The 13,434-nt window shown below is 41.6% G+C and overlaps 1 protein-coding gene across 3 annotated transcripts in view; it reads left to right on the top strand.

The window, feature by feature from the left end:
• Positions 1-669: 669 nt before the first annotated feature.
• C6H11orf80 (chromosome 6 C11orf80 homolog) overlaps positions 670-13,434 on the top strand; it is a 64,637-nt gene continuing 51,872 nt past the window's right edge. For all 3 annotated transcript variants that reach the window (XR_004230048.1, XM_031941679.1, XM_031941680.1), the window contains exons 1-3: positions 670-862; positions 3,219-3,360; positions 5,456-5,509. Coding sequence is in view for 2 of the 3 variants with exons in the window: in XM_031941679.1 (XP_031797539.1) it covers positions 839-862; positions 3,219-3,360; positions 5,456-5,509 (220 nt within the window). In the remaining variant the exon portion in view is untranslated. The remainder of the gene's footprint in view (positions 863-3,218; positions 3,361-5,455; positions 5,510-13,434) is intronic.

Below are 13,434 nucleotides of genomic sequence, written 5' to 3'. Positions count from 1 at the left end.
TCTCCCATCTCTCCCCTCCCCCATCCCTTCCTCCATCCCCTCCCCCATCCCCCTTCTCTTTCCCATCCCCCTTCTCTCCCCCCTCCCCCATCCCCCCAAGCCGCCCCAGGGCCGCAGAGTACCGAAGAGCCAACACCTCCGAGGGGGCACGAGTTCAAGTCCCTCACTGACCGAGAAACCGGAGAGTCCCGCGTCCCGGAAGTAGCAGCGCACCGAGCCCACGTCGGAAGGTACCGAATGGTAAGCGCGCACAGGGACACTGCGGACCCCTCCCGCCTCAGGGGCGCGGCCTCCTCACCTGGCACCTGCCGGCGGGTCACGGGTCACAGGTCACACAGGTCACGAGGTCATGGGCTGCGCCGGTTCTCCGGGGCCGCTCGTCCCCGGCCGCCGCCTGCGGCAGCCCCAGAGCCAGCCAGCCCGGCCGGCGCCTGGCCATCCTGCCCAGCCCGCAGGGGCCCCTCGGCGCCAGGGCTGGCCCGGCGCGATCCGTCAGCGAGGCGCCCGCGGAGAGCGAGGCTGTGGGTGGAGTTGCGAGGGCGGCCCGCCTCCCTCCGGCCCCGCCTCCTCCGGCCCCGCCTACCCCGCCTCCGCCTTTGCCTCCGCCTCCGCCTCGGCCTCGGCCTCGGCCTCCGTCTGGAGCTCGGGCGGGCGGAGGGAGAAGGCGAGGCGGCCTCGCCGAGAAAGAGCCGAAGGCGCAGGCGCACCGAGCCTCGGGGCGGGGCGTCGGAAGGGCACGCGCCGGAGTCGGGCGCTGGTGCGCAGGCGCGGGTGCGCAGGCGCGGGCGCGCGGCGGGAGAGACGCCCGCGTGCGGAGGCGTCGGCCGGGTCGTGGGCGATGGAGGCGAGGGCCGTGTGTGAGGTGACGGTGGCGCGGCGGGCGGTTGCTGCGGCGTGAGGAGGACTGGGGCGGGGGCCCTTTTTGCGGGCTTTCTTCGTCCTTACAGTGACTCCCTGGCGGGGTTTTATGAGAAAGTCTGAGAAGTGACTGAGGCCTGGGGAGCCGCCGAGTGCGCGCGCGCCTCCGGGCCAGGGTTTTGTATTCCCAGCCCCGACGCCAGTCCTCCCTCTGACGTCATCGCTTCTCCCAGAACCCTCGCGCCTGGTGGCGTGTGCAGTCCCGGCCCCCAGGCCGTGGGTATTCGTCGCTTCATGTGCCGCCAGAAGGGGCGCTATTCATATTACCGAAAAGAGTGACTTCATCGAGGGGGATGGGGATGGTTTGGCCATTTTATTTGCCCAATCCCAGATGCCTTTCCAGAAAGCTTGTGCCCATCCTCAGGCTTTCCATTTAAGCCTTCTTAAAAAAAAAAAAAGTCACTTGTGTCCACCTCTAGAACTCTTGGCTACGACTTTCAGAGCTAGTTATCTCTTTAAAAATCAACTTCCCTCTTTTTAGTCAGAAGAACTCGACCCCCTCTGACTCCCCTTCTTTGAGCTTTACACCAGTGTGCTATCATTTTCGCTGCAGTTGTCCCAGTCATCACTCACTCATCTTGCTTTACCCTTCCCTCGCTCTAGTGTTCTCACCTTGCTTTGCTAACCTTTTCCTTTGTGAGCTTCTGTTTGCCACTTCAAGGCCCTGATCTTCCTTAAGTTTTTTAAATCTTCCTCAGTTGGCCTTGATTCTGCTCCTTTTTGAACTGAACTGTAGGATGCGGACCAATGTCTGGGCCTGAAGATGATTCTCCTTCCTGTTTTCACTAAAGTTCTTAGAAATTTTGTTAGATTTATCTTCCTTAAATTCAGTCTCTGACTTATTATTAGTCTACACTTCTACAAGGCATAATTTCCTTCTCATCATTCATGCCAACTCTAATAGGAGTATTGTTTTAACTTGCTGCTGCTGCTTCTTTTTTTTAAATAATTGAGAAAACCAGAGAAGTCCTTTTACAATCTTGTTTCAGAAATCATAAGTGGGATGCGTTGATAAAGGACTCTCCATTGATGGATTAATGACCCAGGTTGGGTAAAAACTGAAATCTATTTGTGACTTTTTATCCCGTTCGTTTCTTCTGTTTGTGTTTTTCTGTATTGTCTTTATTAGGAACTTTAAAGGCCTTCCTTCAGTCTCTTGATACCCGATCGTTATCTCTTAGCCTTCTTCCAACATGAATGACCAACCTCCTTTTGGGGTCTCATTCCTTTGCTACTTTCCTTTATGCTCACTCACCTCTTGAGGTGAGTCATAATTGATCATGACTGTATGTCTTTCCAATAGATCACATTGAACCCATAATTTGCAGTCATAAGGAGTAAGAATACAGAAATTTCAAAAAACTGGCTTGTGAGATCATTGACAATAATATATAGAACATACGCTGGCTAACCTCTTCCTTGTTCATTCTGGGAGCCATTTCCCTTCATTGACTGTCTTCAGTGCCCTGTTCAAGGTTTATGTGCTGCATACGGATTAATTCAGTGGGCTTGCACATAGGCTAGAAGGCAGATCTGGGCAATGTGCTTTCTTCCTCCAATAGTTTTGACCTCTTTGCCTTGTTGGAGTGTCTTCTTTTGAGTGTTCTAACGAAAGCAAAAAATAAAATAAGGTGGTAATTTATCTTTTTTATTATCTCAGTCTCATAGTATAAAAATTTAACATATTACACAAATGGTGACAGTACTGAAAATTCTATTCCTGTTTTAAATGTATTTTTAAAAGAATCAGTGTTTTAATCAGAAAAATCAAGAAGGATCCAGAAATTATAGCCATGGTCTTTCTTCAAAAATGGAGTTAGCTCATGTTCAGTGCAAATGAACTGATGCTGTGGAAGAGAATAAGTGACTAATTATAATATACTCATTAGGGATGGTTAAGATGATTCAGAGAAACAATATTGATAATCATAACCCTTCCTATTATCTGTATTGCCCATAATTAATAGCAGGAAAAAGAATTTCTCAGTTCCTTTCTTCCGGCTCATGACATACTTTTAATACAAATTAATTTGGCTCTGTTTCCTATACTTTAGGAAAGATAAATAAGGTCTTTTATGTCTCTATTCCTTTGGTGGCTCTTTTGCTCAGACACACCATCTCTGCTCAGGAACAGATATCATTAGAACTTGCTCAAACAACAGGCAGTACTTGTTATTACCAGCACCTGAATGCCAGATGTTATTAGTTTAATTTTATTGAAAACGTATTAATGTACCATTTGTTGTTACCCTAATGTTCAATACAAGTTAAGCCCTTCCTCTGAGTTGTGACCATTTCAGATTCTGAAGTACATAATTATTCACTGGAAAAGGGAAGCAGCAGAAGTAAGCCGGGAAGCATTTTTGGAAGGGGAGCTGTTTATTTCCATAGAAGAAAAAAGTTCGAAACATCAAGCAAATCCTTTTCATTATGTGACAGCCAGTAAGTTGACCCAAAGGAGCTGAGTTCCTATGTTTGGTGCTATTTTATATTTTATTTTGTTACAATAATTGTTAAAATTTGTTTTGAGATTTTTAACTTAAGTCAGCCTTGAATTGCATCTCTTTTTTTTAGATAGTTGTGACTGTTTCATGATTCAGACTATCATCTCACTGAAATGGTTACTGAGCAGATACTTGGTGATGGGATATTCAGATGACCCAGGATAGGATCATTTGCCTCAGCCATTTAACTTGGAGGGCTCCTTTAGAAAAAGGGCAAACTTTAGGGAGAAGGAAGAGTTGATAGATGAGCAGCTTACACATTGATCACCTTGACTTTGAGCTAGCTTGAGGACATCTTTGAGCTCATGAAATTTTTCAGAGGCCTGCAGTTTGCCTAGTCCTCTTTCTGAATCATTGTCTCCTGCCCCATTGCTTTGCTCTGTGTTCCACAAGTTTGGGTCTGTACCACTTGTCAGACCCAAACAGTTATAAGCTTCTTTAACCCTCAAGAGATTGACAGTTCATTACTATTCATTCTTTGGTTTCCTCCCCAGGTATCTAATAGGAGCAGAGGTAAAGTTGACTGCAGATTAAACTCCTTTATATTTTAGGAAGAAATGCTTATGATGGTAATATGTGTTATGTAGTAGTTCCAGGACCAGAATATCGAATGGAGAATGGGATCCAGGGATTGTTTTTTCCTTTATTTGTATCACCAGCCCTTACACAGTGCCTGGCACATAATCAGTGCTTGTTAACTGACTGAGCACCCCTCTTAGGGGTGAGGGAGATGTGATGAATGGTGTGATTGTAGAACAGTGGCTGGGAAACCTGTATGATCTGGTTGGAAAGCCCAGGATGGGCAGCAGCTATCCCTAATGGAATGATCTACCCAAAGAGAACTGGGAATTTAGTATATTCTCTGTTCTTTCTTGGTAATACCAGGAAACTTTGACACACACATATATATATATATATATATATATATATATATATATATATTCATTAATGCCTTTCAAAGCAGGTAACCTGCTGTTTGGAGTTATGGAGTGTAATTTTTGCACATTGTGATGATAACATAACATAGGGACAGAATCTCAGAGCTGGGAGGACTCTCTAAGGTCTTCTCATCTAACCTGGGCCTGAACAAGAACATGGAATTCAGATTACATCACTGTGGAGCAAACAAGAATTTTCTCTTCTCCACTCTTGTTCCCTATCACCTGAGCCCGAGTCTTTTGGGGTTTGTAGAATTTATTTTGGGATTATTTACTAAAAAACGTTGAGAAATCAGTAGCTTCGGAGTAAGAATGGGGATTGAATCGTGACTGCTACTTACTAGCTCTATGATCTTGGAAAAGGTGTTTAGCCTCTCTCATTTTTTCATTTATAAAAGAGATGGTCACATCTTCACTACATTTATTTTGGCCAGTTGTGAGACTCAGATGAGATCAAGTAAGGCTAGAGTGTTAAATATGTTAGCTAGTAATAATATTATTTTAAGGACCTAGAAGCTGGCCAGCTTTTCTCCTTTAAATATCTAGGCCTTAGCTTAACTTTGAGTACGTAACAGAGACTTTCCCTGTTAATCTCATCAAATAGTTTGCCTTTTACTTCTGAAAAAGTCAAGCTTGTAGAGAGACATAAATTATGAATTTGTTTCATAAGTATTAACTAACTTTCTTTCTACCTTATAACTTGAAAATAAAGGCCCCAGACCCTGAATTGGCCATTATCTTGGAGAGGTATGTCAGGAGTGAAATGTCTGAGGGCTGGCTACATGTTTTCCTGTAAGTCTTCTGTTTTCAATTCAGTGTCTGAAAGAAGCAATTAAGATATTGAATTAATGATTAACCATCAGGAATCCTCCTCACAACAGTGGTCTGTTTAAAGCCATGTTTGTAATCTGTACATGGGAGATACATATCTCAGAGTATGTATTTGGATTTTTACTTAACAGTTTACCTATGTGAGCCTAAAAATGTTAGCCATCTCTTGTATTTATAATTAATCTGTGTCCATATAGTTTGATGCTTTAAACAGAATCGGTTTCAGAGTTCCATTTTTGGTGATACTTTGTGTATTTCTTACAGTTGCCTTTACAGGAAGCCCGGCTGATGACTTCGTGACCAAGCAGCTCCTAAAAGGTAAAGAACAGATTCCAAAGGAATGTCTCCCTAATAGTGGGCTCTGGTTTTGATCCTTCTGTTTTTGTTTATATATTTTGTGGGATGAGGATTGTCTGAAATGGCAGCTTGACAATTGATTGTCTTAAGAGAGTCTAACTGTCTTACTGATTTTGAGCTCCACAGAGAATTGCCTCTGTGAGGAACTTAAGTCATGTTCTTGCCAGATGTGACATCCAGCTAATGGAGCTAATTGCCTTCCTATCTCCTTCACAGTGGTTGAGGTTGAGTTCATGTCTGTTGGATGACAGTAGCTAAAATAAAAGCAGCATTTTGCTTATTTACTGTATTCTAAAGGAGGGGTGATCTAAGGTTTTAAGAATGTGTTTTCTTTTTCATTTCTCTATTTCATTGAGTTTTATTTTGAAAACAAACTGAAAGCTGATGGAACTGAGAGATTTTTCTCAAACATTTGTATTTTTAGCTCTTATGGGCTCATTTTCGTTTTCCCTACCTCCTCAAGGGGTCATCCCTTGCAATGAAGAATAAAGAATCTTTGGATCATGGGATCATAGATTTAGAGATGAAAGCAACCCTAAGATCTCTAAAGATCATCATATTCCTCTCTTGATTTCACAGATGAGGAAATTGAGGAGCAGAAAAGTAAGGTTAGGGTTTTATCTCAGACTACATAGTGTATGAGATGGGATTGATTTCTGCATAGATTCCCCTTACTCCCAAGGCCAGTATTGTCTCCTCTATGTGATACTGAATATGATCACAGATCTAAGGCTGGAAGAGATCCCAAAGGGCATACAGGTCATACCCCTTTGTTTTCCAGGCTTGAAATGCCTTGTCTATCTCCACATGGCTAGTACAGGAGAGAAGCAGATCCGCTGGAGAACACTGGCCTGAGTGGGCACTCTTTCCATCACACTACCGAGTCACCTGATTTGATATTTTACCATCACACTCTTTTGATATTTTATTTTTTTTATATTTTATATATATATATATATATATTTATATTTTTTTATATATTTCTATTTTATATTGAGCTGAAAGTACCTTTCAAATAACACCAGAAGAGGTCTTGTTTAAGGGAGGTCATGTTTTCCCGTTTCGGGCTTTTTAAAAAGCAGCACATTTTGGATGAATAATGAAAGGCCTTCACCAGTGTGCTGTTAGGGTTAGAATTGGGGTTAGGTGACATGCTGAGCATTAACTGATTTACTGGGATCACACTCTAGTAGCCCTTGGCCTGGGTCCAAATTTCCTCCCTCCTCCCTCCCACTCTGTGCCTGCTCTCTGCTCACATTCATTTGGACCTAAATCCTGTTTCTTAGGAATGGGGCTTGTGCTGCCTTATTTGCATCATCAGCCCTTTTATTTAGTGTTTTTGTGACATTTAATGTGAAAGTACTTTAAAATAACTTATTCATTAGTCCTCCCCAGTTTAATTAGCTTCACTACAAACTTTGGTGACTGATTCATTAAACAGCAAGTTTCTAAGTCTCGCCTAAAGTTTGCAATAAATCTGAGTTTTTTGTTTTATTGTAACCTTGCCTGGAATAAGAAAGTTAAATAAACTTGGCTCTGAGGAAACTGATTTGCTCTAGCCATCCAGTTGGTCATCTTGTTATTCTGTAGCTTTCATTCTCGAAGTTATGTCAAGTTTTTCTGGCCCAAGAAGCCTCAGATTATTTTATAGAATGCAAGGTCAGTTTCCTGGATTTTTTTTTTTTAACTGATTCAGGTTTCATGAAATGGAATTTTTTTTGTTTTTCTGTTCCTCTAATTCTGTCTTCCAAAATTGTTATTTGACCTCTTGCTTCCCTGTTAAGGGACAGGTCAATTCTCCGAGAGCCTCCACAGCTGTGAATCATAACCTCTGAAGGAGTTTCAGGCCAGTCTTTATTGACACAGGTGCTGCAGATTGGGAATGAGATAAATTGGAGGCAGAGGAGAGAGGTCAGAGAACAGTAACTGCCTGTCAGTCTCCTTGTATCATCCTCTCATAAGAGGAAATCCATTCTGGGTTGGATTTCCAGTAGCCACCGTCAGGTAGCTCCTGTATGACAACACTTCCCAGATATGGGTGTTCACCAGTGGCCTGGTCTGTAGCTTTCTCTCTTCCTTACAGAGATCACCCATTTTCAGGGCTTTAACTCTGGACTCTTCTTCCAGACTCATAACTGTCTGTAGCTAACCTTAACCTCTCTCAGGAATTCTAGTCATGTGTCTCTGTATGCTGGAATAGTTTACTTAGTTGTTCACTTTTATCTCAAACTTAATGTATCTAAATCTTCTCTTCAACTTGCTTTTCTTCCTGCTTTTGCTTTTTCTCCTTTTCCTCCAACAGACTTAAGCTTCCTGGCGACAGGATTTTTCATTTTTGTCTGTATACTGTGTACCTGGCACATGCTTAATGAATACTTGCTGCTTGATTAACTGACTTATATTGTTTTCTGGTTATTTAATTAATTAAAACATTTTATATATATAATATTTATATTATATCATCTACTCCTCTACCAAGGTTGTTTTCCGGTGATCCCCTGTGGTAGAATAGTGATTCTGGATTCTTATTGGTTTGTAGACTCTGGCAGATGCTCCTGACCACAAAAGACAGTAACTAGGGGTCACCTGCAATAAATAATATGGTGTTATTGTTTAGGATTGAACCTTGCTAAGTTTGAAGAGGCCGGTCCCAAAAAGGCTGGCCAGAGCAGCATTGGATGCCCCATATTAAGGCATGGAGTAATTGGTTTATGGCCTAGGATTGGGAACTCTCACTGTGTTAAGCACCCAGAACCTGGGAATTGCACAGTGTGTGTGTGTGTGTGTGTATATATATATATTAAGATATGAGTCTTAAGTCAGAATCATTTTCCTTTGTAGTCTTCTATCACACCTAGCACACAGGACATGTTTATTAAAGATTTGTTGATTTGGGATATTTTATGATAACCTATCAATCCAGAGTGGTCCTGTGAGGTCCTGATTGTTAGATGCAAACTGCCCACAGCAGTTTTTAATTTTCTATTCATTTAATTAAACTCATATAGAGGAGAGGCTAGACAGAACACTTAAGTGGGTAAGGAATCTGCCATGGCCATTCAGATAAAGATGTCGACTGGAAGAAGGGTGAGATAAATGTCTAGAAGGATGTATAGTACTTCAAAGGTTTTTCCCATTGGTTCATTAATCAGCTTTCTTTGATTGTGTATTTGTTGTGATTGGGTAACAGTGACAGATGGTGTAAACAAGGTGTGATCGTAAAAGATTTGACTCATTTTTCTAATGTCTCAAACTGGTCCAGAAGGCAATTTCAAGAGTTCCCAAAACTGTTTGGGGTCAGGAGAGCATCCTTGAAGTGGCTATTTTGAAGAATAGATATTTATATTTATCAAAACATTGATTAATTTCATAGTTCTGTCTTTGGGTATACATTTTCTGTTGTTCTGGGCCACCCACCAGAATGGGTCCTTCGTCGCAAATATCTACTTGGTAAGACTAGATATTAAAGTTGTTGGTTTTATTGTTTTGTTGACCTGTTTTTTCCCCATCTCTACCTTTTGTATCTTACCTCATTTCACTATTAATTATTATTGGTGTGCTCTAGTTATTGGAGGGTTTTTGTCTGCTAATCACTGCTAACTCTCTTTTAAGATGGTTTTTCCAAGATTTGAGAAGAGTGTGCCTTCCTTTGTGTACCAGGCTGGATTAGTATATTAACCCTTGAAGTAGTAGTGTATGCAGGTTGGCTGAAGGTGTCCGTTTTGAATAATTCATTGCTTGCCTTTTTTTCCCCCCTGCACTCCACCCTTCTGCAGGAAGTGAGGGGAAGCTCTTTTTATTATTTTTAACTTAATTTGTTGTTGGCCTAGGAAGCTAGGAGTGGTGCATTGGGTGGTTCAAGGTTGGACAGGCTGGGGCCTGCTTACCAGAGGATGAGAAACTTCCAGTGTCGAACTTGGGAATCTGAGAGAGCTTGTTCTTTGCCTGAGATATTGCTGCCCTTATAGTGAGAGAATCCTTTTCCTCCTGGAGCTCATTTTGTAAACTTTTATCTTACTCTCATGAATGTCATTACCATTCCTATAATTTAATTTCATTATCAACTCATTGATGGGATGAGGAATTGAATCCTAAGATACTGTGTTAGCCATTAAATGCTGCGGATCACACTCAGTCCTCAAGCTTCTGAGTTCTCGTTATGTTTGTCAGCATGTCGGGGACTTCAGAAGATTATCCTGTCATAGAAGATGAAACAGAAAATCAAAGGCTTTCTTGCTTCTTATTTCCCCTTCATGCTTCTCACATTCACCCCAGTTATGTTCACTTAATTAACTGCCGCTGGAGGTATGTTAAGAATTTGTGGTAAAGAGGAAAAAATGACCAGGAATGATTTTCTCCAACTTTAGCCACATTCTCTCCATCTTCACACCTTTGAATTTTGTTGGAAAACAGAGGAAAAAGGAGCAGTCAGGGGCATTGGCACCTGGAGGCCTTAGAAATTGGTTCTATGCCAGCTGGAGGCAAGTGATGTGCTATTGTTTCTATTAAGCAGTTGGTTGATGGGCATCTGCCTGTCTCTCATCTGCTCTGGCACAGAAGCTTGGTACTGTAGCTATTGCCCAGTTGGCAGGAAGCCAGGCCATCAATCCACCTATGGCTACCTAATTCAACTCTAGACTCTTAACTCTGCCTCCCTTCTGGATTTACCACTAAGCAGTCTCATTTCCTTTGCTAGGATGTCATCTCTCGTGGGAGGCCTGATGGTATTGAAGGGGACAGGACCATAGACAGCTCTCATTTCTAAGTGGCCGAGTGAAATTAGACTGAACAGTGAAAGCTGACAGAGCCGTGTCATCTTTGAGGGTTTAGAAAGTGCTTCTTGTTCATTGTTTCTTTTGTATCTCATTGCCTATCTGTGAATTTGGTTTTCAGATGAGAAAATGGGGCCCAGAGGGAAGCCTGGCTTCTGAGTGCAGCCCAGTGTCCTCTCTGTCACAGCCAGCTTTTCTAGAGGCATCAGAGGGACATCTAAGATGTACTTTTCCTCATTGGCTTTATTTAACACCCAATTCACAGTCACCTTAACTGCCACCTGGCAATCTCCTTAAAGACTTTTCTATTTTGGCATGTTCTGAATGCGTCTGTATTTAGTACCAACTGTAGCCACACACTTAGGAGCTTAATCAGTATTTATTGAATTAAAGTGGATGTTCAGGACCCTCTTACATCTCATTTTCACTGTTCCTGGATGAAGACAGAGGCCTTATCTTATTTAATTTTTGGATCTATCCCAGCACAAGGCAGAAAGAGCTGACCAGGTGCCATCTAAGAATCTTATGGCTCTGAATCTATTAGTCTGTGATCTGACTTTGTAAATCTTCCCTTGGCTCTACTTGTCTCCTCACTCATTGTCCTTATTGTGAGCATCAGTCCTTTATCTGTCACCACTTTTCATTTTCCTTCTTACCAGACCTGGGCCTCTCATGGTCAGCCATTTATCCCCCTCTAACTCCTTCCTCCCCGTCTTGCTCTTCCTGACCCACTAGTCAAGAACCTTGGATAAGCCCCCTATTTTCAGGTAAAGTCATCAAGCCGTATGCACCGGCTCTCCTGCGATTTCACATGGCATTCTTTACCCCTGTTGGGCCTTCCTTGCCCATTGCCTCTTATTGATCCTTTCACTTCTAACATCTGTGAACCCCTGATCTTTTCTGTTTTTATCAAGACACATCTTCTCTCTCCCCCAGCTGATAATCTTGCCTCTAGCTTTATTGATAGGATCTGTGTGACCCAGTACAAGCCATTTGATCTTCTTTTCCCACCATTCCCAAAGCAGGAGTCAGACACAGAACACTGTATTCACAAGATCTGGCTTCTTATCTTGCCTCTTCCTTAAGAAGACAAGTAGCCATACTTGTCATAGTTTTTGCTTTCTTACAAAATTATTCTCTGAATCATTATACTTTTGAATATTAAAAAAGGCACAAGATCATTGATTTACAACTTTTTTATTATTTTTTATATAGCTTTTTATTTACAAGTTATATGCATGGGTAATTTTTCAGCATTGATAATTGCCAAACCTTTTGTTCCCACTTTTCCCCTCCTTCCCCCCCACTCCCTCTCCCAGATGACAGGTTGACCAATACATGTAAAATATGTTAAAGTATAAATTAAATACAATATAAGCATACATGTCCAAACAATTATTTTGCTGTACAAAAAGAATCAGACTTTGAAATAGTGAACAATTAGCCTGTGAAGGAAATCAAAAATGCAGGCGGACAAAAATAGAGGGATTGGGAATTCTATGGAGTAGTTCTTAGTCATCTCCCAGAGTTCTTTCCTTGGGTGTCGCTGGTTCTATTCATTACTGCTCTGTTGGAACTGATTTGGTTCATCTCATTGTTGAAGATGGCCACGTCCATCAGAATTGATCCTCATATAGTATTGTTGATCTCCTGGTCCTGCTCATTTCACTCAGCATTAGTTCATGTAAATCTCTTCAGGCCTTTCTGAAATCACGTTGATTTACAGCTTAAAGGGACTTAGTAATGATTGTCTCCTCCATCTGTTTCCAGTGATGTAAGAAGCCCACCGAGACCCAGAAAAATTGAGTTACCTAAGTTCCCACAGGTAATAAATGGAAAAGCCAAGAGGTACCTTCAGGTCTCCTGATTCTAAATCCATCCCTCACCCTTCCCAACCCTCCCTAAGATGTTTTAACCTAATAAATAGTTAGCATTATCAGTCAGTAAATTGTTAAGTACCTACCTTATGGCCCTGACACTTTGCTAGGTTCTCTGGATATAAAGACAGTTGTCCTGGCGGGAGACAACATGTATATGTTCCAAATAAATCTAAGGCAGTATAAACATTAGGTAATTAAATGCGAGATGGGCAGGGAAGGAGGACATTAGCAATTGAAGATATTAGGAAATCCTATGTGGAAGATTAACATGGATTCCTACTGGACTTAATATCTTTCCTTCAGTCTTTCTTAGAAGTTCCTCTTTTTGCTCTTCCTCTGGCCACCTTCTTTCTCCAGCTTGTTGGAAAGCATTTATTAATGTGCTGGGGCACTGAGGATTAAAAGACAAAACCCAGACAGCATTTGTGTTCAAGGATCTTGCTCTCTTATCAGTGAGAGCCACCATCCCCAAGAGCAGGGTATTCTGTATCATCACTTCTCACCTGGATAGGGACTCTTGCATCTCAGCAGAAAGGACCCAGAAAGTATTGTTAAGGCTGAGTTTACATGATTTTTGTTAAATTTAGTATGTAGACCCCATATCCAATTCTAACAGCATTTATCAAAGTTAGTAAATGATAGTGAGGGTTCTCCTTAAATTGTTCTACTTTTTCAGTGCCATACCAATCAAACTGCCTCAAATTATTTTATAGAGTTAGAAAAAAGAATAAAAATTAATTTGGAGAAACAAAAGCTCAAGAATAGCAAGGGAATTGGTGAAAAAAAAAAATACAAAGGATGGTGGCCTAGCAGTAGGAGATCTAAAACTGAATTATAAATCAGCAGTCATCAAAAACATCAAAGCAGCTAGCCAAAAAATAGAGTGGGTGATGATGGACTGGATTAGATACAGTTAGATGACAGTAGTAATCTAGTATTTGATAAATTCCAAAACTCCAGCTTCTGGGATAGAACTCACTATTTGAAAAAAATTTCTGAGAAAACTGGAAAATAATATGTCAGGAACTCAGCATAGACTTATATCTCATACCCCATACCCAAATAAGGTCAAAATAGATACATGATTTAGACATAAAGAGTGACGCCATATGCAAATTAGGAGAACAAGGAATAATCTGTCTCTCTGATCTTTGGAGAAGGGAGGAATTTATGGTCAAAGAACTAGAGAACATTATGAAATACAAAATGGACAACTTTGCATTAAATTAAAAAG

The sequence above is a fragment of the Sarcophilus harrisii genome, chromosome 6, assembly GCF_902635505.1.
Source record: "Sarcophilus harrisii chromosome 6, mSarHar1.11, whole genome shotgun sequence".
Classification (NCBI taxonomy): domain Eukaryota; kingdom Metazoa; phylum Chordata; class Mammalia; order Dasyuromorphia; family Dasyuridae; genus Sarcophilus; species Sarcophilus harrisii.
Note: the sequence above shows the minus strand (reverse complement) of the source record. Positions and strands in the feature narration are given on the sequence as shown.